At 35.4% G+C, this 24,979-nt stretch overlaps 3 protein-coding genes and 1 long non-coding RNA gene across 7 annotated transcripts; 2 read left to right on the top strand and 2 right to left on the bottom strand.

The window, feature by feature from the left end:
* Positions 1-136: 136 nt before the first annotated feature.
* Positions 137-5,898, bottom strand: LOC105172004 (fanconi anemia group D2 protein). The gene is made up of 3 exons (XM_011093321.3): positions 5,688-5,898; positions 5,500-5,580; positions 137-338 (listed from the first exon to the last, which is right to left on the bottom strand). Exons 1-3 carry the CDS (start codon positions 5,799-5,801, stop codon positions 318-320), a joined length of 216 nt encoding a protein of 71 aa, XP_011091623.1. The 5' UTR covers positions 5,802-5,898; the 3' UTR covers positions 137-317.
* A 4,559-nt stretch (positions 5,899-10,457) lies between these two features.
* LOC105172109 (uncharacterized) lies at positions 10,458-13,035 on the top strand. Its single transcript, XM_011093447.3, has 5 exons — positions 10,458-10,788; positions 11,053-11,143; positions 11,466-11,574; positions 11,794-12,606; positions 12,894-13,035. Exons 1-5 carry the CDS (start codon positions 10,617-10,619, stop codon positions 12,954-12,956), a joined length of 1,248 nt encoding a protein of 415 aa, XP_011091749.2. The 5' UTR covers positions 10,458-10,616; the 3' UTR covers positions 12,957-13,035.
* LOC148786725 (uncharacterized) lies at positions 11,733-12,991 on the bottom strand. The gene is made up of 2 exons (XR_016067905.1): positions 12,874-12,991; positions 11,733-11,971 (listed from the first exon to the last, which is right to left on the bottom strand). It is a non-coding gene; the product is annotated as an uncharacterized LOC148786725 (long non-coding RNA).
* A 2,221-nt stretch (positions 13,036-15,256) lies between the features above and the next one.
* On the top strand, positions 15,257-24,586 carry LOC105172005 (RNA-binding ASCH domain protein). 4 transcript variants are annotated; one of them, XM_011093323.3, is made up of 11 exons: positions 15,257-15,591; positions 18,102-18,289; positions 18,374-18,434; positions 18,547-18,595; positions 19,643-19,697; positions 19,772-19,859; positions 20,824-20,942; positions 21,989-22,114; positions 22,573-22,666; positions 23,620-23,774; positions 23,993-24,586. In XM_011093323.3, exons 1-11 carry the CDS (start codon positions 15,390-15,392, stop codon positions 24,050-24,052), a joined length of 1,197 nt encoding a protein of 398 aa, XP_011091625.1. In that variant the 5' UTR covers positions 15,257-15,389; the 3' UTR covers positions 24,053-24,586. The 4 variants fall into 4 exon arrangements, with proteins under 4 accessions (XP_011091625.1, XP_011091624.1, XP_011091626.1 ...); XM_011093322.3 differs by having other exon boundaries at positions 15,258-15,591; positions 18,099-18,289; XM_011093324.3 differs by lacking the exon at positions 23,993-24,586 and adding an exon at positions 22,322-22,485 and having other exon boundaries at positions 15,259-15,591; positions 18,099-18,289; positions 22,580-22,666; positions 23,620-23,759.
* The last annotated feature ends 393 nt before the right edge of the window (positions 24,587-24,979 follow it).

Below are 24,979 nucleotides of genomic sequence, written 5' to 3'. Positions count from 1 at the left end.
TATTATATGCATAGAAACAGCACACTAGGCTAGTTAGAAAAAAATGATTCGTTCATTTAAATTTTGGTGTAGTTGATCTTCTCCGTTCCTAAACTCCAATAATTGCAGTAACGAAGTGGAATATTAATCAATGATGTTATGTGAAAACCACAAGTTTAGCGTGATCTTTCAAATTAAAAGCTCACATATCAGTCAAAAGTTAAGAGCCAAAAGCCCATGTACAATGCATATTTATTTCAAATTGCCCATCTTCTGGAAAAGAAAATGAGAGAGCTATAGGAGATATTCATATGCATATGCCGCAACAGGTCAGGACTTCATCCAAGATTTCCTCCGTCCTACAAGAAGCATTACAGTACAGCTGTGAGCTTAGATGCATGATTCCCAAATAAATAAACCTGAACAGATGAATTAAACTATCTGAGGAAAACAAAACCTAAGCAAGATTGCCCAGAGAAACCTACCCAGCGCCTAAGATGGATGCTCACAATCTTACCCAGAGAAAGAAAAAACAACAGATGCAAATAGGCACACACATATAATATGCTATCATGTTACTCGGTTCCTTTTTTCCCATTATTTCGCCAAGGATGCGTAAGTCATATTAACTCAAATATTCAGGTGGTCCTTTCCATGATCAAGAATAAATTGGCAATAATCCGCATACCGTAACAACTTAAATAGCTTAGGTGTTTTCCAGAGGAGGCAAATTTTGTTGATGAAGCAAAGGATTATATAATGAAGCATTGAATGGGACTTGATGCATTTAGGCCTCCGTCCACCAAAATTCAGATGGCCAGTCATTCAAGATGTTTGATTATGGCTTAACCTCCAAAAGCATAGTGATTACAATCGCTGCCAAGTACCTTCCACCAGAGATTGCTCATGCCACCTAATAGAGGGGTCATGTATTGCAGCGAACTTCTGCCTTAATTAAAATTTTCCAGAATAACGTCCGAAATATATTATCACTGGTAATACGATGAAGGTGGGACTATTATACGGCCTTCAGCTCAGATCTTCCGAAGGTGGGCAGGTTTAAGATTTGGGGATACATCTCCCAAGAATGAAATGCAGCCAAAATGCCTCTCCTTGCCTTGGAAACAGGTGAGTATGAGGTGGGTGGGAGAATTGGTAGTTTTCTTTTCTTCTGCATGTGTGGACCAACAGATGGTGCATTAAGGCAGTCTTTATCAGTGGTTCTAATCACAAATGAGCTCTTGGATATCAGGGACTTTACACCTTTGAGCTCATACACAAAATTAATACTAGTAAATTGTATTCCAATCACTAATAAGCTTGCCGGTCCTATAACTACAGTACCTTGAAATGTCATTCATTCAGACTTGATATTGAAAAGAAAGGGAGCATGACCATGTTAGTTCAAGTCAAAAAAGCAATGGTTTGGGCTCCCCCCTGTCAAATTGTCCGAGTGATTGATGAAGCCTTACCGCATTAACAGAATTTAGGGGTATCAACAAGCAATCCACTGTCACCCACATAATTTAGGGGATTTTTGCAATCATTTAGAAAAGTGATTCAGCTTTTTGCTTAAAAGAAGCTAGAAATAAGTGCTTGGTTTTAGTCATTATAGAATTAGGGAAAATAGCATTTTTTATCCCATAAATTTGACTTATTCCACCTTTGGTTCCAGCCATTACAGGATTAACACTTTTAGTCCCATAACTTACAAAAATTAGCACTTTTGGTCCTTATCCACTTTTCCGTCTACAATTTAACACCGTAGGCCACGTGCTGGTCCGTTAAGTATTTTTTACTGGAGGAAAAATTGACGTGTTTTCCAACTTGGGACCACTTTTGGGAGAAAATATAACTACATTTGAGAAGTAAAACAAATCTTGAAAGGAAGTAGGGAAAGAAAAAAGGAGCGGGATTTCCTCTTTGTTCATAAAAATTAAATCCCACCGTTCCCATATTTCTGTAAATTGAAGCCAAATCGAAGCAGCACACAGAATCACGTCTTCAACAAGTGAATCAATTAGGCCTAGTGCAGCATCATATGCTTCTGTGGGAAGGACCAATTTTCCCTCCAGCCAAAAATACTTAAAAGGTCATGTGCCTTACACCATTAAATTATAGACGGAAAAGTAGATGAGGACCGAAAGTATATTTTTTGTTAGTTACGGGACTAAAAGTACTAATAACATAATGAATGGAACCACAAGTGGGACGGGCCTAACTTATAGGACCAAAAATGCTATTTCCACTATAGAATTATCCCCAATTGCAAAATCTTATTGCAACCTATTTAGGTTTATTTACTGTCCAACTTCACCACCACCATGACTATCACCACCACATTAAATATACATATCTATACATAAATATAGATATATATGTAATTATATATAACCATATATATGCATAAAGAAAAATATATGTTTGCATACATCCATATACATAATCATATAAAAGTAGTTTACATATACACATCCACATATATATGTTTACATGTGTATAGGGGGGGAGATCATCGTGATGTGGGATCGCATGGAATTTTCAGGCGAGAAATGATGGCTGGGAAGGAATTTGTTGGGGTTGAGAATGGTGGGTTGAAGTGCAAGATCAAGGAACAAAAAGGGGTACAGAGGAAGAAGAGAAAAGAGGAAATAAGTGAAAAGGAGAAGAAACCATGACAAGTCAAAAGAAAGAAGGAAAGAGTAAGAAAAAAAAAAGAAAGAAGGAAAGAGTAAGAAAAAAAAGAAATAAAAAAAGAAGAAAGAGTTATGGAAAAAATGATTTAGCCAACATCTTTGCGGCTTATTTCCATTCTTCATCCACACTGTACAACCACTCCCAACTTTTAGTTCTATTTCAACTTTTGACTTCTTCTATAGTTTATTACTTATCTAAAAGCAAAGTTTTGGCAAACACTCTCATAGCAGTCTTACTTATACCAGCCTCCCCTATTACTATGGATAACTACAAACCTCCATCTAGTTTTAAAATTAGAAGTGCCACAAATCTAACATTGGAACTTGGTCAAAATGGATGGAACTTAAGAAATATACTTTACCTTGCTAAGATTTATCAGTTACATGGGGTAATTGTAATATTTTGTTAAGTGGAAGGAGGTGTAAATTTCAATTTTTCAATGGTGTTTCTTTCTTTGTTTTCTTTTACACAAGAAGTCATTTAAGTCATAGATGAATCTGGTTCCTTGTGTAATTAACAGAAAATATGATAGACAAGCATACAAACTTGAAATAAGTTAATGACTAAAATTTTGATAAGTTCATTATATGAAGTAATACAATGATCGTAGAATGTCTAACAATTTAAAGAAAAGATATTGCGCTCAAGGGTAAAAAAATATAGACTTATACACTGAATGGAGCTTCCATATACCCATTCATACAGTGGACCTTCTGATGTTGCTTTCATGGATCACATCGTCCATGGTTTTGGATTCAACAAAATATTGATTAGATAATTAAGTGCATAATGTAAATTGTTTTACCCATTTTTTCATCAGGGGGCATCTTTCTATACAACAAGTACTTTATTAATAAATTATCAGGTGGTTCAAATTAACTGGATGTGATTGTTATCTTTAACTTTTTGTAAGTTTACAAGTTTATGAAGTAATGGGAGATAATCTTTACAGACACCTGGAAGTTAGGTTCAAAGTCTTATTGGCAGATAATTGTAACACTTTTAGATAACATAATTAAAATATGTGCATTATGGAAAATTTACAAAATTTCTAATGGTGACATCATGAAGTACCATATGATGGCCACCAAGGAGAGGTGATCATTAGCTGGAGATAAGTAATAAGGGATGATGTTGTAATTTCCCAGAAAGAATGATTTGTGTGATTAACCAAGTGAGAAGTCCGGCAGTGTAATTATTCCTATACAGCACTGCAGCTCAGCAAATGCATGAAGGTAAGCAAAGGCGTCAGTTTAGGCTCCACTCGAAATATAAATGTTTCTCTCCACCACTGTTGTTTGCTGATGGCAATCTTACAGGGAAGGAAATTCAGGAATTAATTTTAGAAAATAAAATACTCCAGAAACTTTCGTAGAACTTTTCCGTGATTTATAACACCCGTGCTTCTAAATAATTTGTGGAAAGCAGATTTTTTGTCTAAGGAGGTACCAAAACTTAGTGGTTACTACTGATTGTAGAATTTCATAGACATCTTCTTACGACTTACCTTAGTTGGCCATTTTATATCATATTAAGACAAGTATTATCTGGAACTATATTGTGGAGATTTGAAAGTGACTCAGAAGGAAAGAAGTTAAAATTTAGCCTAGGAGCATTCATTCTTGAATTCCTGATTGCATTAGTGAGTCAGTTGGGAAGAGGTTTGATCACTTACAAATGGATTCGCTATGGGAAGGAAAGAAAGAGGATATTTCAGATGGGTGGTCTTGGGGTTAGAGTGTCAGGAAGCCAGTTACTCGTAATGTGGCTCTTGTACATAAATGATTATGGACATATTCTATGAGAAAAATTATTTCACGCAAGAAGGGATCAGAAGGAAAACTGTGTTACTCGTTGGACATTGTCATATAATATTAGGCTTATAGCATGAATACAAGGTCCTAGAGGATGAGTTCACCCACCTAACTGAGAAAACTGGGATAATTAAGATTCAGTGTTTTTGGAATGAAGCGCAATATCTTCAAATTTCAAAAGAAACTTGGAGGATCATAAAAGCAAGGAGAACCAAATATTTCTTATGGATCTTTCTGAAGTACAAGTAATCCTCTAACTGGTTTCATAAGGGCAGAAGACACGAACTGTGTTTCCTGTTTACTTCTTAGTTCTTACCACGCTTTATTATCGAAAAGGTGGATTGAATATTTTTAGGGAAAAGCATATGGGAAATATAAGCCCCTACAGATAGTTGACATTTTGTATGAACTACTGCTGAGGAGGCCCTCCTGCTTATACTCGAAAAACCGGTGCTTTGAGTAGAGAAAGATGGGAAATAGGAATCCTTTCTAACATAACTCTTTATCGTGCTAACATGTCTCTACATTTCTACTCGCAAGAGTAGTCCAATAACTGACTCAAAATCGGTGAAGTCATTTCTACTACAATTACAGTTTACACCAAAAGTGACATCTCTCTCCTTCCCATGCCTTTCACTCGATTTGGAGCACCGGTCACTTATTTTATCAAGAGAATGAAAACTCACTCAAGACTTGGCCACAGCTCATTGGTGCACTTACAAACTACAAATTACCATTTCTGCAGGAACCCGAATCCCCAAGTGAAGGTAATTGCAGTTCTCTTCTTATCAACCAGCACACAATATTTATGACCAAAAATTGAACCAGCAGGGGAACATAGCCAAGCCACAAGAAATTCAGTTTCTACGCATAAACAAAATAGAGTTCCAGCTATTTTCTTTGTGTGACTTGGCAACATCATTCCCGATTCTAGTCAAGCACCATAAGTTAAAAGTACGAAATAACAATGCAGAATGAGTGGGAAAAAACAAAAAACACGAAATTGTACCTGAGACGAAGTGGGTCTTCTGGGAATATCGGATTCCAGATTGGACACTCGGGTCTCCAAAGAATTAAACTTTTCCTTCACCTGCACATACAAAAACCAAAAACATAGAGAGAAAAAAATTATGTAAGAAATGGAAACCAGTTGATAAATTCCATACAAAATATACACAACCCAAGTTAAAAGCGAACCTGAAAAGCCAGGGATTCGAGATCGACGAAGAGATCTTTGAGAATAAATTGGGCAATTGCTCCAGATGTAGATGCAAGGCCCAGACTGAACCATAGAAACCTCGTCCGCATCATTTTCAATTTTTTCTCTGTTTTTCGCTGGCTTCTTTGAGAATTATGCAGAGCTGAAGAACCAGACTACCAGAGGTTTATATCCCAGCAACGAAGCACAATCAACGTGCGTTCATAATTTAAACTTTTTAATATATTTATTTAATTCAATAAAATAATTAAAATAAATTAATTTTAACTGTATATGAATACAAAATTATTGATATAAATTAGAAAATATTAATAAATAAAAATACATTAAATATTTAACTAATTTTTAATAACTAATAAGTTCAAAATTTTATATATAAATGGAAGGAAAATGTGAAAACAAAAATATTATAAAATTACTGATAATTTAATAATTACAAATTACAAATTTTAATAATACCTCGAGCCCTACAAATCCGTAGTTGACATTGTGGTCGAGGTTTTCTTTTTCATGAGCTACTTGTTCTGTTGGTTCATTTTGTTTTTGATCATCATATTCGATATGAATTTGTAATTGACTTGATAATGTTGTAGAGCTTGACTCTTATTACGGAAATTGGATTGATGAAACATTATGTCATGTTGCATATATTTGAGTGACGCCAAGACCAAGACTAATGCATGATCTATCTATAATTATAATCAAGATCATGATCGCGAGGTAGTATTGTGACGTACTTGAACACATCATGTATGATCTCTTAACAATTTTATTTTAAAGAGATATATGCACCAAACATTTGAAATGACATAATTGGTTGATTTCACAGTACCTCTATTTGTATTTTTTTAAACAAATAAATATCAAATTATTTTTCTTAATTTGATTGACCGTACGTATAGTTTGCATCTTAACGCCTTCTTTTTTCTTCTCATACGAGTTATTTAACAAAGACTTGCCAGTCCATATTGCATTAATCTTTGACTGTAAAACATAATTTAATTGACAAAACACTTGAATTTTGGCATTTGTCAGCAATTAATGATTTGATTACAAAAATCTCATCTCGATTCTAGTAACTCATCTAAGAGTGGGGGACTATATGATAATTATATCAATATGCACAAATTATCTATAAGGGTAAGAAAGTAATTTTTTATACCTAAAATACACAATAAATATATACTGGCCTTATGCTTAATGCCCTCTCAAAATCACAAATATTATATAGCACAAAGAAAGATCTCTTCAGTAGTATATGGGAAAATGAAGAAAAGCCAGATTCACCCTGAAGAGTAATATATAGCACAATGTATGCTTCATACCTGAACACACATCACCAGGCACTCTTTTCCAGACAAGAAATTTCTCATGCATCAAATTTTATAGGTGATTTGGAAGTCAATTAGATTGGCTTTTATATAATTTATTTGACAAACTCGATGTAATGTAATATTATTGGAATGAATAAACATGAGTATTCATTCTTGGTTTTATCTTTGTTACGCTTATTTAGTTACGTTAAAATTTTGTCAACATCACAACAAAGTTCACATACCATTTAGACAACCTATGCAGTTGGGCCACGCATTGAATGATGGTTATGAAATCAACTGATAAGGTTCGAGTCTGAAACGTTCCAAGTTAAGGCCCTCGAGATTGAGCGTCGAGTGTCCTATTGAAACTTGCCACTAAGCATCGTATTCATTGGATGAGTATTATGCTTCATCGGTAACAGACGTTGGACGTCTATACGCTCTCAGTGGTTGGTTGACTACGTGTCATACCGATTGAACTGACTTACAGGGATCGACATAATGGAAAATCCTAGAAGCTTGATCGGTATGACTGGAATTCCCCGGCTCTGATGGTACAAGAGCAATTCTCATACTTGAGAAACCATGGCAGTCACGTACACGCGATGACTGTATCTCAGATCTAGCGAGAGGTGATTGTATCACGAACATGATCATTATAAGCCTTGTCAAGTGCAGTCAGAATTGTAGTGAGAACGATGGATTTCAAGAAGAGGATTTGCCTCCTGTTAACATGTGACGGAGGTATTTCCTATGCGCTTGGAGACGGGTTCACACTTTCTGAACTCATGGCCACAGTGGTTGTCGAATAAGAAATGGTTTACTATGTCAAATAATGAAGCAAAATGCAGTCTCCAACATTAAAGCATAAATGCCTAGTCCAGGATGGGAATCAATACCAAATTCCTTGCCCTAGACTAAGATCGGAAGATGGTAGATGAAAGAACCATACCCGTATGAAATTCGAGAGTCTAAATATTCACACATATATTCACCTAACCTCTAGTGTCATGGACCGTTGCTAAATGACCAACCATAGTAGCGAGCTCTCCTGATTAATGGTTAATCATGAATGATTAATTAAATTGAATCTAATTAATCTATCCTATTGGATACTAGCCCAAATTTAGCTGAAAGTGAACCTAAAGAGTCATACACATATCACCGAGGAGGAAAAAGAATTAGTTTGAAATTAATTTCTAAAGATGTAAATAATTAGATTATTTACACGTGGGATGATCCATTGGATGAATAATATGAGATTAAATTAATTTGATTAATTTAATTGAGTTTATCTTAATAAATAAATTAAATTTATTAATTAGAGATTTTTGAGTTTATGTCTTTAATTGGATTAAATGTCAATGGACCTAATTTAGTTTGGATTTTATTAAATTTAATTTAATTAAATTTATTGGACCTTCGGGATTGTTTTAATTTATTTAAAATGAAGCATGGTCCGTCAAATTAAGGCTCATCATCTAAAGGACTCCTCTACTTGAAAACTAAAATTGGCCGAGTTGCACTTTTGAAAAGTGCAAACTAGGCCAGATATGATGCCCCTTCTACATGGTAGATCTAATCATACCATGTAGAAGGGGGCTTGGCTCGTGAGATTGAGTAGAATGTATCTAAACACATTTCTACTCTCCCATACAAATCATATATTTGTGTTGATATATACTATGACTTAAGACACACACAACTCTCTAACCTTACAAGACAAAATCGGTCCACCCCTTATCTCTCTCTCTCTCTCTATTCCACTTATTCTCTTGCTCTCTTTGATCTAGTATCAAGTGTAGTGCTGATAAGAATTGTGATAAAGAGAATACACTAACTTATGATTCTTTTTTTTAACATCTTCTTTCAAATGGATTTTGATTTTCTCTATTAAGGATATTCAAATCGTACTTTCCTTGATGTGGTGTGGATCATATCTAAAGGGCTTCTTTTTTGGAGTCTAAGGTGAATAAATTGGAGATACACTTGCCGGTTGAATCTAAAAATAAAAGAGGTAATAACTATTTACATTATTTGTCTCTTTTGTACATTTTGTTAGCTATAGCCTTCTATGCATGGATATATATTCTTGTTATAATCCTCATAGTACGTCGAATGTCCGGGAACCACCAAAGGTACACCCCTTGATTGGATCGACTTTCTCGCTCTCATTTTTGTTTACTGTGCTTCCGCGGCACGTTTCCTGGCAAATCCACTTCCTTCAATTGATCCAATCAAGCTCAAATGACCTTTAATTAGATCAAACATGAGTCAAGCTCGAGTATGTGTTATATTTGTATATTTTTACTATGTTTACACAAATCAAATTGAGCTCTAACTGAGCTCAAAAGCTCATAGAACAAAACTTTTGTCCAAGTTTGGTTAATTAAGATTAACAAATTAAATTCAAACAAGCCTTTATTGATCGATTTCAATCGAGTAGTGATTAATTTAATTTATTTTTCACCCATAAGAATAATCGAAAAATGCTATTATAGTAAACAAACATATTAATATTAAAAAAACTTAAACCAATGTATTATTAAGACTTGAACTTGTAATCTCGTAATTATGTGGCCTTAACTTCACCTAACTAAACTAGGCCTCACGAACTCCAATGGAGAAATTGCATTTTTCGTCCTATATCTTAGAGCAAGTACAATTTTCACCCCATTAATTACGAAATTCTGATTAATGATCTCATAAATTATAAAAAAAAAAATGCATTATTTTTCATCATTTTCGTCAAATTCCGTTAGTATTTTATGGAGGAAGTATGTATTAAGCACATGGTTGTTAAATCTTTGACCTTTTGGATAATCACGTGCTTAGCACATACCTTTTCTATCATGAATATGCTGAAAGACCTAAAAATGAGATTTTCTTATAACTTATGGACTATTTATAAAATCTAATAACTAATATGATGAAAAACGTACTCACTCGAAAATACGAAACCAAAAATACTACTTCCACACAAAAATCAATTTCCATCAAATATGCTATCTTGGTTAAAACACAATTTGACACATACTTCTATTGTCTCAATATTAAAATTTCCTTTGATTTGGAATAAAATTTTACATAAAATTAAAATTATCCTATTTCTCTCTCAAAATTAATTATTTTCACATAAGTGGTCTAAATGAGATTATACTTTTAGGGGAAAAAAAAAGAAATTATTATTTTAAAAAATAAAGTCGTAAGTTCCATAAGCTAAGACATTAAAAGCCTTTCTTGACCCATTCTTGACATGTCGATGGGCTGCCTGCAATGCCCACAAATGTGCCAAATGTACCATGACATGAATCTACCTTAATCACATTATTCCCTTCATTTTTTTTTGGCTAAAACTGATCAACTCTGCCGGCTATCTCAATGTTTGTTTCATTGTCTTTTTGCACATATTTCATGTCACTATACCTCTACATGGGAATTCATATACCCCACTTTCCTGCCCAACAATTAGAACAACCACAAGGTATAATCATCTTATAAGTGTTGGAGAAAGGAAAAAGAACGTTAGAAATTGATCAGACGAGAAACGCAAGAACGTTCATCAGTGGGATCATTGTGAAACTAGTAATAATGATGAACAGGAAAGAAGTGGGTGAGGGTTTTCGTGCACCTAGGAGGATTTCTAATTGCTTCAAGGACAGAGACGAGGAGCTCTCGTTCTTTCGGGACCTCCAGAAACGCCAGAAAGATCAAGTCGCCAGCCTTCTTCAGCCTGTTTCTGAAGAGTTTGAAGAAGCAAATGGTGAGTCCCTGCATCTACCTATTTCATGTCGTTTTCACCTAAAGTATGAGGCCTATGTATTTGCTCCAGGGAAAAGAAACACATCCATATATGTGTCTGTGCGTCAAGCATCGTTGCACACGCTAATCTGAACTTGCATAATTGCGTTGATCTATTTAGTAGTACTATTTTTGGAAAGTAACACGCGTGCGCGCGCACACACACATGTAGAATTGTCTGTCTATCATCGTTCGACGTTGTGATTGTGTTAGTGAAGTAGTACAGGAAACTATGGGCTCTACAGAATGGATTCAGGAGGAAGAAAAGGGAGTGGGCTTGAATTTCTTGGTGAGAGTGGCAAAAATGACCTCAACTGGTAAGGGAGAAGTGGTTTCGGCACCTTTCTATAATTTGGGAAAAAATGCATAAAACCCCCTATATTTAAAAATCGGCTAAAAACTCCTTTCTGTTTTAAAAATAGGCTAAAACCCCCCTGTATTTTGTAAAACTCAACAACAAACACCCCTTCTGTTAGTTAGAAAATACAGGGGGGGGGGGGTTTTGGAATATTTTTAAAACAGAAAGGGATTTTTAACCGACTTTTTAAAATATAGGGGGTTTATACATTTTGTCCAATAATTTGCATTAACAGATGAATGTTGTTAACTGGTTTGTGTTGTTTTTTAACTTTCTGCAAGGTTGAAAACACCGCCAGCAACGCCTCTCTTTCCGTCCCTTGAGATGGAAACAAACGGCCAAGAACTTGTAGTTCAGAGAGAGTTACCAATCATCCAGCCTCGTACGAGGGTAGGTCTTCCAAGATCTTGATTAGATGGGATTAAGAATTTCGAGTATAATTATCGTTTATTGATTAAAAAGGTGTTTAGTGCTTGTTGAAAAATCTTACAAGATGTATGAGCTTATAATTTTTTTTTTAAAATATTGATTGGATGGACATCGTATGATTCATTCAATGAACTAGTAAAATAAGTGCAAATATCTAATAAAAGTATTGTACATTATCAGTTTGCAGCTAATCCAGAAGGAACAAAAACAGGGCTGAACAGATCAACGTCCCCCATTCCAAAGTCAAAACTTCCCCAACGACACAAGACACCTAATGGGAGGCCGAGCTTATCATCGTTAATTGACAAGAAAAGCATGAAAAGCGCACCAACGATGATCCAGACAACCAGCACGGTTCCTGATAAAACGAAGCAAGTTATCAACCCAGTTGTTAAGGCCACCATCCACAAAGAAAGCCACCCGAACTTTCCAGCTTCAAACCTGTCAAAAAGCATGGGAACAGAACCAAATTCAAGTGCAACGCCCAAAAGCAAAGGCGTTTCACCTTTCGTTAGGCAAAAGATCCCCGGATTTTCAGACGAGACGCCTCCTAATCTCAGAACGACAAATAGGCCAGCATCAGCAACTCGAGGAAGGCCGACGAATCAAAATCTTTCAACCCCACAAAAAGAGGACAGGATTTTGAAGATCAGTAGGCAATCATGCTCCCCAAGTGTGACCAGGGGTCGGAAATTGGAGGCGAATGGAAACACAAGTGATCAAACTAACGCTGTTGGCAAAGCTCGACAAGCTGGAAACAGGGCACAAGTTTTAGGTAGTCGGATGGTGGACAGGTTTATGAATGCAAGAATCTCCAATGCAGAAGAGATACGAGCAAAAATAAAACTGAACGGATCGATGAACGAGAATTCCACAGTTCCCAAAGGTGAAGCAAGACAAGTTAACGTTAAGTTGAATGATTCCATGAATGAGAACTCAGGCTTTGGAAGGTTGATGTCAAGGAGTTCACTTGATATGGCTCTCAAACACATGGTATATGCCTCTCAAACACCTTGTATTTTTAGTCCCATAACTTACGTCTAGCACATTTTCAGTCCGATTGATTACGAATCCTAAAAGGTAGTTCAAATAACTTGCATAAATTCTCATTTTCAGTCAATTTCTTAAGAGAAATTGGCAGAAGGAATGAAAGTGAAAATATTTTAAAGCTACAAGACTATTTTCAAAAATTTCGTAAGCAGCGAGACTAAGAATATACTGATTCTAAGTTATAGAATGAAAATTGCAATTTTGCCTTACCTCCACCTTGTGAATTGCAGGAATTTGAAAGAGATGGAAGCAGTAGCCGCAAGCATGGCATGGTACCTGGAAGAAAATATTGAGCCATCAAGAGCATCTCAAGACTGCTGCAAAAAGGGAAATGAGGCATATATATATAGCTAGAGAGAACTGCTCAAACCAAAATCACTTCACTATATAAACAAGAGAGAGGAGAATTACATATGTTAGTTCACTCCTTTAATTTAGGGCTTAATGGAATCTACCCACGTGATATTACAAACGATCAAATTATCTCTTTACGATAAGAAAAGAATAATAATTTAACTCCATGTACTTTTTAAAATAGTGTGATTTACCTCTCTATTTAAGGGGGTAAATTGCTGCATTTTGAAAAACACAGAGGGATAAATTGTTGTATTATAAAAAATATAGGAGCTAAATTGCTATATTTTTCATTAGGAGGTAATTTGCTCATTTGTAATATTAAATGGAGTTGCTTGCGTTTTTTTCCCTCAATTAATCACTTCCCTGATTTGTGATGAATGGACGTATCATATTCATCTAAGTGAATTAAATTATTATAATGTGTTGATGATAATACAATTTAGGGTAAACTACGCACCTCTTAAGATTAGGTTTAATTACACAATTTTCTATTATTATTTGTAAAATTATAAGTACATTCGTTGAGGTTGTAGTTCTTATTACAAATATCTCCCTATTCAGTTGCGAAATTTTACGCAAATAATCCCTGAGGCACGTCACAATAACATCTTTTAAATAAATATACAATACACCTATAATTTTAAAAAGAACAATACGTATTTGTGTAATTTACCCTACAATTATATACATTCGAGTTTTTTGAACAAACTTTTTGTAACTAAAAAAGTTCCAATTAGAAGAAATTGTAACAAATTATTTTTCTTGATTTGACTAATACAAAATTTGATAAATATTATGATTTGTGTATTTTTTTATTTTTCTTACACAACTTAAAGTTATGTCTAATTATATAAACACTTCCGTATTTTACAAAATTAGAGAGGGTATTGTTAGCATTTGCAAAATTAAGTACACACTCTAAGAGGAATCAATGTATTTTACTTTAAGAGGCGTTTGTATAATTTTTTGTGTATGAGAGAGTGTCCATGTAAATTATAATATAATTTTAGAAAATATATATAATTTTATAAAACATACAATATATAGATATATATAATTGGATCTATTTTTTGAGGGGTGTCAACTGTAATTTACCTGATCTTAAGTCTAACATTCTTAAGATATTAAATAAGGAAATAGGTCTATATAGAAAAAAATTTGAAGGCAAAAATAATAATGATGTCAATAAGAATAAGGGGGCCCATAAATGTATAGGCGCTCCAAAAAAAAACAAGAGGTTTCAAAAATCTAAAAGGAATGCAAGGTTTAAGATGTCCTCCCAAGAGACTCAGTTCGGGTAAGGACTCAGAATGCTCCCAAAAAATCCATTCAAAATAAAAATTTTAGAGAGTCTGATAAGATGTGCCCTTAACAAGTAAATCACCCTAAAGAGGCCTGACGACCCAGATCCGTGAAAGCCCAAATTCAAGAGTACCTCGTAGGCCTACAATAAAATATGAGGGCTTGAAATTCCCAGCCAAAGTAGAAGTCTATATTATGTGGTGTCCACGAGTGATTTAGGTGGCATTCACATAGGACCTATGAGGTACATCCCACAAAATTAGATAAGGAGTAGGGGCTTCGAAGGGAACATGTAGTGCCTCTAGTCCGAAGAAACCTTAAATCCTTAAACCTTGGACTTTGATTAGGGGAAGCCATCTCCTCAACCACATTGTCGATAATTCTAGAAGATACCCTCATTTGCAGCAGACTCCGACCGCCTCAAGGATCGCGGGTTTTTAGCCGTTAGGGAATAGTCCTCCCTCAAATTCAATGGGGATTCAATCTTATCCAACCACTTTAGATAATGTTCCACCAAATCTGTGAGAATCCTCCACCGAATTCGTAGTGAATTCGATTTTATCCAATCAATTGGAGTTGCTTCTAAACCAGTGGGAGAAGCTAACTTTTACTTTCATACTACAACTTTGACTGCGGTAACATTATTTCTTACTTAGAGTTTTATGCATCATCATTACTTGTACACAGTAACGAACAGTTCCAGTCATCAATTTATGTTATAGCATTTTATATTATTATTTTGTACTTCAATTAGATCTGAGTATTATTTTTTGCCCACAATCAAATAATATACTCAATTTGGAAATATAATTAACGGCATTCAAGTCAACTTGTCTTTTACTAATCAGTGTAACTAATAGCTTATTCACACTCGATGCATGAACATGTATAAATATAATTTTTGGAAATATAAAGTTGAAAAATGTGTATAATAGACTGTTTGAAAATGTGTATTTTAGTTGGGAGTTCAGCTGTATTTAGGTGGATGCAAACCCCCCGGACAAAGGAGATGTACATGAACGGAGCTTCATAGTCAACTAGAAGAGTAAACGTCAGTCCGACAACCAATGGAGCCACTACCACCGTCACCTTCATCGTCGCCGCCGTCAGGAGGAGGTTCGCCGCTCCAATTGGAAGACTGCATTGAAGAGGTGCTGAAATTGACACTCATGTCCTCCATACAAGGTAAACTCCACACCGGCCTCTCTAATGAATATTGCGCCAACCTCCTCAGAGACGATCCCTCCGATCCCCTTCCAACTAACAACGGTACTACTCTGTCTTTTTAACGAAGTATAATCTTTTTATGGTTGACAGTTTTCCGTGAGAAGTTGTACTCTTTGCACAGCCAGTTTACCTTTAGGTTTTCAGTTGAACTATTTTGCTATTGTACTTTTTACCACTGGCTTTCAAGTTTCGAAATGGTCGCAGAGCTCTCTCTTTCCGGTTTTTCATCAATTCATTTGTTGATTATTAGCAGTGGTTGCTGTTTTATGTTTGATCCGGCTTGAATATGCTACCTGGATCGACGATCTAGATACAGCCACGTATCCTCCCCAGATTTGTGATGGGTTGGGATCGTCCCCGCCGAAGACCATCTAATGCCCAAATTAGTTGGTGGTCGTGATAGAAATATGCGATTTGAAGTTAAAGAGTCAAAGTAATAAATGCCCGTTACTTACCGTCAGAACTGAGTATCTATCTATGGTGACTAATTTGACACTTTAGATCAATAGCCTTCCCTAGCTTTAATCTTGCGGTGCTTAGCCAGCTTCATGCTCTGGGTCAACCCGGGGGTTGTCGCTTCTTGCGCGGATCCTTGGCGAAATGTTTACTATACCTTAATGAAGGACTGTTTCATCTTTTAATAATTAAACCCCTGTCACTGTTGCATGCATAAAATTTCTTTTATGTATCAAGTGTACCAGACCTCATAACTCCAGTTTGTGTAATAAAGAAAATGCTAGATTGCACCGCAGCTCTAAAACATGACGTCTATGTTGTCTGACATGCCAGGTGTTGTGCCCATAACTATCAAGTTCTGATACGGCTGATGGTTACATCATATGCATTTTAATGGCATTTGTAATACACTTCCACGTGTTGTTGAATATTCCTTTCAGATAGAATGAATTATCTTATAATATATTGTAGAAACTGCAGACAACAAAACTATACAAATGTAATGTTTCCTATTACAATTTAAAATAGTTTATATCATTTTCTTGATTGAATTTTTTAGTTGACTTATTTTTCTTTATAATTGCAGTAGTGCACCAATAGCTCTATAAATTTGAAATGCACATGGATATATTTGTGTGTATTTGTGTGAATACTTATAATATATGAATATTTGTGTTATCGACAATGGTTTAGGAGCCTTGTCATGTCCTAATACTTTAAAGAATTGCCTCGTCCCATGTCTATGTTGTATTGTGTTTGTGCCTCCATGACTGTGTCCATGCTTCATAAAGAAGATGCTTATAATTTACATCCATGTGTGAAGCCAAAAGTTTCATTCTCAAAATGTTCTGGCAAAAGCTGGGGCGATTGTATTTCCAAAACAGAACTGAGAAACTGAACTGTATGTTAGATAGAATGATGTTGGTAAATGAATCTAAACGAATGATGTTAGTAAATGATCTAAAAGAACGAGAGAAGGGTAAAGTAGTTGAGGTAGAATGAAGCTTAATCAGTAATTATTTACTTCACCATTTCAAACTACCAACGTGTTCTATTCAAATACCGCAACTTAAATAAAATTGTTTATGTTCGTGAGTTTTGGGGTTGACAATCTGTCTCGTTAGGTAGATTCTTCATTAGGCATCTTGTCTCGTTGCTTTTTCTTTACGTAAATATCTACACATTTTTAATACTAGAAAGTATCATTGCGTTTCATGTGTAGGCATATATATTTATAAGTAAACATAGTACTGATTCATGGTTAAATTTTGAGATTCAGGTATTCAAATTGTTGATTTTTCTTAACTGTAAAAATTATTCTTGAATGTAATTTAGTGTGGCTTTGCTTATCTGCTACTGTGCTACACAAGCAGAATACTTCACTTAGATGAACATCATTGGACAGGACTCATAAATGAGATTCGCTACCGTAAAGGACTCATAAATGATGTGCTTCACTCAAGCTTTGAAGTTAATTAGGTCAAAATTGGATGATGAAGAAATTAAATAACCAAATTGGTTTCTTTCTGTACCATGGTGTACCTGGTCATTTATGAAAACACACAAGGTCCCTCCAACATTAGGAATAAATCACAGGAGAATTTGATTCAAAATCTAATATCTGAATTCTTGTTGGTTAGAAGATTACCTAGGATTCTCTTCCTCTTCCTTAGACAATTATGATTATTATTATTTCAAAATCCTAATTTTTAATGCAACTGCATTTGAATGAGGCTTATATGTCTTCTCACATTGTGAACTAACATCAAGGGAATCACACTCATATATACAGTCTATACTTGCACACTAACTATTTCAATATGCACACATGGATTTTTGGACATGAAGATTTATGTACTTCTACATAAGAACAAAATATGAAGGAATTTCAGAGGTGAAATTTTGCCTTTGAAAAAAGTCAACATTTGCACCTGAATGAAGAACATGAATATATTTGAACTTTCTTTTTCATTCCAGATATAATTAACTTCTTTTCATCGTTGTAAATTGAGCTTCGTTTTCCCCCTATCTTGGTTTAGATATATCATCAAATTCACTCAGATGTACTAATAGTTTAGTGCCATTTTGGTCAGAAGTACCTAAAGGAGTTATATGCTATCCTTTATACAAGCGCCTAGCATTGTCTCTTTGCCAGTCTATACATTCTGGAGCCCTCTGTACAGAATGTGAAGAAGTTATACCAGTGCATGAAGACCAATCCTCAAAGAACAAAGACAAAGAATGGAATAAGCTGATTGTGGGAGAGGGTTCTGCTTTACTGCAAGTAACTATTAGGAATTATTATTTTGTTTTCAGATTATTGCAAATCTTAGTGATTTTAGTCAGTGCTGAAATTTTGTTTCTATAGATTCTGAAAGAAGTGGACTTTGAGCTTGATGTTCAGGAGCCTTTCTTTTCTCAGCTGAGTGGTATGCATTTGTTGGTTTCCTTTATTTTCTTTGTTGGTTATTGCCAAAGGTTTCCATCTATCTTTATCAGATATTTCCTATCTTGTTTAGCAAACTCTTTCCTCCTATGCAGATGGACTCAAAACAATTGAAGGAAGGTGTGCTGTTGGTAAATATAAGAGGTATGACACATTTTAGTTACTTTCCACTTTGCACATACTGAAGAGAGAACTCTTACGCATGCAGCGGTGCCTATTGAAAACAAAGCAGAATGGACAAAGCATCTAAAATAAAGATCAAGGCAAGAAATTGATAATAAATGCATGAAATCATTATAAACTAGTTCCTTAACAGATTCATCCTTATGAAACTCTAGAAGTTGTACGGCAAATAAATTCCTGAAGCTAAATGTTTGGAGAATGGAGATGAACAACATTTGAATCTGAAATCCCAGGATGAGAATATCCTCAATTTCAGATATATCTGAAATAATTCATTCTCTTATATGAACTGGATAGTGAATAAAATTCCCTGTTCAACCTTAATGGAAGCTGGGACATTATTACTACTGCTACTACTACTTTTCAGTCAAAACCTGCCCGAGCTACCTATCCTGTATTCTGGTTATGGGGTTATGGGCTTGATGGCCCAGTTATGGATGAACTAACCTTTAGTATCATGTTCTAGGCTTTTAGCTTGAGTAACTGTTCGAGCAGAGTAAAGTAAATGCATTACATCCATGGTTTTCTGTGCAAATTAGGATGCATTGATTTTGATACAATAATGCGAAGACAAATCAGTCTCATTTGATATTGTATGGATGAAAGTTGTCAACAATTTAATTTTCAAAAAATTTTCTGAGAGGTCTTTGAGATGGAGTTTATGTGTCTCCATTTTTTGTTGTTCAAGAGGAAACCCATTTACTTAGGTTTCTCATACACCTTAATTATGTTGTCAGTGACATGAGCCTGCTTCCATATATCATTAGATAATTATACTAACCATTTCTCATGTTTGAGAACTTTATACGTTCAGAAGCAACACAATCCTTTAACAGAGAATTAGGAAGGACATATAACAGAAAGAAAAATTCCTTTATCACATAATTAGGAGATTAAAAACATACTTAAAACCTTTTACGAATCTGTAAATTTTCACATTATTCTTTGGGTGTTATTAACCTCTCTATTTTTGTCTCTGCCTATGCCTTGTATATTATTGGATGCCAGATTTCAATCCGGACATTTTCTACTCTTTAACAAATGCTTGATGGCTCAAGTTCAGGTGCTAGTACATTTGATACAGTTTCTTTATGAGATCTTCAGGAGTCCACTGTACTAAAGCTCTAGCATTTTCAGGATGTCCGGCAATATGCTTCATTTCATGAAATGTTGGAAACAGAAGGCCTTTCGAAAGTTCTTCCTGGAGTAACAAGCATTGAAGAAGGTAAAAGCGGTATTGGATATGTTTTTGATGAACTGGCAATCTATGCACAATCATGTGCAGGAATCTGATTTAAACTTTTTGACTGAACATGTGTTTCTCATACATGAAATTCTACAATTGGTTTTAAGAGTGAAATAGAACTCCATTTTTTGACCAAGAAATTTCTGTGCATTAGTTAACCTTTGATAGACTCAAATTGCCAGTGAAAGCCTTGTTGCTCTGTTTCTGTCACTGTTGACATATTCATCCAACTGAGCCAGACTCAGAGGAGGGAGAGAGAGGATAATTTTGTACATGGCGCAGCACAAATAACATTTACCATTGCACTGGCACAGATATATTCATGTTCATAAATTATTAGTGTCTCCCAACACACTATATCTTGTTTTCTCACAAAGTCTACATGTTTGTTTCCTTACATATTTTTATTCTGTCTGTGTCTTTGTGCTTCACATGCTAGCTTGTACTTATTGTTCATATTTACATTACTGCCATATAGCTTCTTAAGAGATCCACAACATATATATATATATATATATATATATATATATGCGTGTGTGTGTGTGGGTGGGTGTGGGTGTGGGTGTGCGTGGGTGTGTAATACATTACCAAGGTTACCTAGTCTGAACCATTACCTGTTGTACCATGGTCCTTAAATTTGTTTTATAGCTTTTAAGGCGTAATCAGCTCCTGATGCTCCCTATTATTAATAAGCCTTCAAATTTCTCTAACGTCAGAGCTGATTACGGTAGAGCAAGTATAAATGAATCAGTAAGTGCTTGAGAAGTTACTTCCTATGAATTTCTTGCTTGGACGATTAGCTACATGGTTCAAAAGCTGGTCATTAAGCTTAACATCCAAGTGAGAAATTCATTGAAAATAACTTCTTTAAGCATGGAAAAAATATCTGCATATCCCCTTATTCTTCCTGGAATATTTACGATTGTTGTTCTGGACTCATCAGGTGTGCAAGTCTATAGAAGATTCTACTCAGAAGAAAAGGAGAGGTCAAATGGTGTTCTTGCAATATGTGTTAGCATACCAACTTCCCAGCTTTATGTTGTTATGGCCTCCATACTTTCAGTGAGTGTTCTAGCAGCTTGCAATGTTCTTCTTTAGATTCTATTGTCTTGATTCCTGTGATAAGCTGAAGCTTCACTGTTTTCATTTTTGTATTTGCTTGTGATTCCGACTCTCAAGAATTCAACCTGAAATTTACCCTAATATTTTCACAAGTGCTCTGCTCCAAGGGAGATTTTAACTTTCATAGTTGGGATGCTGTTAGTGAGAAAGTTGATGTCCATCATGATTTTATACACTCTTTGATATATGACCTGTTACCTTATATTCAGAAATACGAGGTCACTGATGATCTTGAGTGTGATAAATGTTAACATGCCAGTCTTGTTAATTTCATTGAAAAGTGGGACCCAGAAAAAAATTTTCAGCAATTTTAAATGAAGAATGACAAGTCTAGAGAATTGATGCACGCCAATGAGATAAGGAGCTGATAGTCCAATTTTATTAAAAAATTCTGATTGAACATCAACTACTTCTTTCCTATGTTTTAAGTGACTACTTTATAAGCATTTCCACATCCAAGTTCTGCCATTCATTTCTCTTTGTTGGAGAAAGTTGCATTCTTTCGTTGGTTCTCGGTTCCATTTTCCAGAGCCTAAACGACACTTCATTTTCAGTAGTAGTTTTGCAATATCAGCGAAAGAACCAAATGTCCTATGTTCATGCAATATGCTTTTCTGTATCTTGTGACTGGTCATGTTTATGGCTTTTTCAATTCCCTTGGTAAAGGGGATCTGTACTTTTCCCCTATAAACTGAAAAGGGTTAGGTGAAGTCACTAAGTGAAACCAATGTTTGAAATTCTTGGAGCATCTCTTTCCAGATGATCTGACACTTGTATAACTGCAAAAGACATAAAATGCGCGTGTCACAGAATCTATGATATATGATTTATCAACATATGAAGCTTGTGTCCAAGCTTAACAGGAGGAATCCTTTACAGTTGTTTCACGTGCTTTGTATATCATATGATATCTGATTTCAGCATTTTTCCTCAAGGTGCATCTTTGAGGCCAGCTGTATTTTAAGCCTGGTTGTATACTCTTGCAGGGGTTGAGCTATAGTGGTATTCAGAAACTTCTGGGCTTTGTGCAGACCATTGGAACAAATCCAGAATCACTTCCTCCCCCATCATCAACTCTGCTGTCGACATTTTTGGCACCAAATAATCCTGATGTATGATTGTGCCTCATGACAGTCTTCTGGAACTTTAACGTAGTCTTTGAATATTATGTCCTCGTTATATTTACTTCCTCATTAATATTCTTTTGTGTATTATAGTTTTGAGAATTTAAAGAAGCCTTAGACAAATTGATCAGAGAACAGCTAAAAAATTGTTTCTCCTGAAACTAAGTCTCTGGTGTTTTATTGCTGGCAATGTAGGTTATGTGGTTGACACGTCTTTCATTTTTGTGCCTGCCATCTTGGTCCAACCCAAGCATTGAACAAATCGACCAATTATTCATTTTTAGCGATTTACCTAATGGCAATACCATTCCAGGATTGCATTTTATGAATGATTGTCATTCTTGCAACTGCTTCATGTTGTGAGTTCAATTGTTACATTTCTGGTTTTTGGTGAATGATGCTACATCATTTGTGGCTGCTTAATGTTTTCTCCTTTTTGGCTTGAGGTTAAAGGTTCAACCTTGACAAATGGCGCCAGGGCCCTAGCAAAGCATGCCAACAGAAGCAGTGAGGGGTACTGGGGTGCTCCAAGAGGAAATGGTCCCTTTATAATCTCTCTTTCAAAGTTGTTTCCTGTAAATGCAAGTGATTATTGTTAATAACCATAAATGTTGCATAATCCAAAAGCTGGAGCAAGAGATAGAAATGGAAATGTGTAAGAGTAGATCTTGTAAATATTACAAGTTTATTAAATATACTATGTAGATTGAAAAAGTGATTATCCAGACCATTCTACTTACATACCTTTGAGGCACCCAAATCCTTCTCATGTTTTTCTCCATGCCCCTTGGAATTAAATTAGTACTGAATACCCAGCAAATGTACCTGACTTTTTCCTTCGGCTTCCCCTTTCCTCTAAGTCAAGTGGCTGGCAAAGTATATTATCAAGAAATTATCTTTCTTTCCACAAGTGTCTCTTTGTCTCTCTCTCTCTCTCTCTAGATTAGTTTCTGTCTACTTCTCTCTAAATTACCTTTCTATCACATTTTGTATAACGTTCAGGTCACATGCTCCCTTCTTGAATATTATTAGACCATTACAAACTGCATCTTCAGAAGAATGCAAAAACTCAGTTTAAAGGTAACAAATGGCAACTAGGAGTCATTTACAGCTTATTTCCTTAGGATTTAATTGCAATTCTTGAATCCGTTGGTCATCCATAACAAGTAATGAAGAAGATATTGGTATTTATCACTCTTTACCAAAGAAGTAAATCCAATGCATGTAACTCTAACAAGAACTTAAAAAAATCAGAATAGGATAAGTCGTCGCAATAGGGATGTGTGGTGTTTACGTCTGTCATTGAGTTGGTAGGTTATGCAGTTAGTTATCTGGATCCATCGAATCATGAGCTCTCTTTTTATCCAATGTTTATGATACAGAGACAGACCTACCATAATGAAGATTTCTTTTTGTCAAATGTAAATGTAACATATGCTTTGCATGGAATCTTCAAATATTTGAGATTTTTCACTTTTAAGCTACGCTTGCAGACTCCGAGAAAAATAAGCATGCTATGGACGTCATCATTCGCCTGTTGACTCAATGTAGCTGGATGAACATGCATATTGTTCCACCACATGGCATCGTCTTTGAGATAAGGAACGATGATGGCTATGGCGCGCGTTGGTCTGGAGATGGAACTAAGGTATGTATAGTTTGCCAAAGTCTTAACAATGCCCTCAAATTGTCGTGCATCGCCTATCAAAAGTACACACAGACGTCTCTGAAAGCAACTGTAGCAAATACATTCATGGGAATACTATTTGGCAAAGATAGACTCAAAATCCACATTATGTGAATACCATCTGGCAACGATAGACTTAAAATTCACATCTTAAGCAAATGAAATATTGTTGCCTGCAGTTTATAGGATTTCTGGAGCCGTACACGGTGGATGGGCACTCAAACCGCTGGAAGCATTAGTTCACTTCACTGTATTTGGTACGGAGGAATCGAAGTCTTGGAATTGGAACCAAAACTTAATCACACGATCTCATCACACTGTCACTAAGCTCAGAAGGCCATAAACCAAACACCAAAGAGAGACCGATGTTAAACTCTCTTGAACCCGAAATAATCCTTCCTCTTGTTGTTTCACCACCGTTGTTGGACATGTTCAGACAGGTAATTTCCTTCAGCAGGGCGTGTTTGCACTTTGCAGTATGCTCTTAAAGTCTTGTGGAGAGTGACCCCTCGCGGTGGTCTTTCTGTGTGTGATGACTCTGTATTTAGTGAAAGAGCAGAAACAAGCAGCATATCCTTGACTTCCTATTTGTACTCTTGATGTTGGGTGGTATTGGCACCTCCTACTGTGTGAGAAATTTCGCCGACTTTTGGTTCGAGAACAAAAAAGGCATCTCTGAAGTACCCTATTGTTGTTTTGCCCTTAAAGAATAAAGTTGCAATTGCCTTGAGTCCATATGTTATAATTAAATTTACTTTCTTTTATTTTTCATATATTCTTTTGCGTGGACTACTGTATGGGTTGTTATTTACTTGGTAGGATACATTTTGAGATATAACTTTGAAGTGGCCAAATTGCCCCCAACACTTCTTTTTCTTTTAAACTGTGTTTACTTTAAGTGATTGGGTCGGATATTCCAAGATATCCAGCTTTATCACTCGTTTACTTGTAAATATCCTTACATGTTGTTAATTCCATAAACTCGTTATAGGCCTTGATAAATGCATTATATGAATCATGTCCAGCCTGATGCGATATATTATCCCATGAGACCTATATGCGTGGGCTCAAAACTCAAATTATAAATAGCTCTTACTTATAAAAACAAGCCCGCTTTGTCTCTTCTCTTGGAAATTTGTTGGTCATGGATTTTAATGGGAGGGTAA

Source organism: Sesamum indicum, linkage group LG10 (genome assembly GCF_026168435.1).
Source record: "Sesamum indicum cultivar Baizhima isolate 11 linkage group LG10, ASM2616843v1, whole genome shotgun sequence".
NCBI lineage: Eukaryota > Viridiplantae > Streptophyta > Magnoliopsida > Lamiales > Pedaliaceae > Sesamum > Sesamum indicum.
This window is presented reverse-complemented; position numbering and strand designations above follow the sequence as displayed.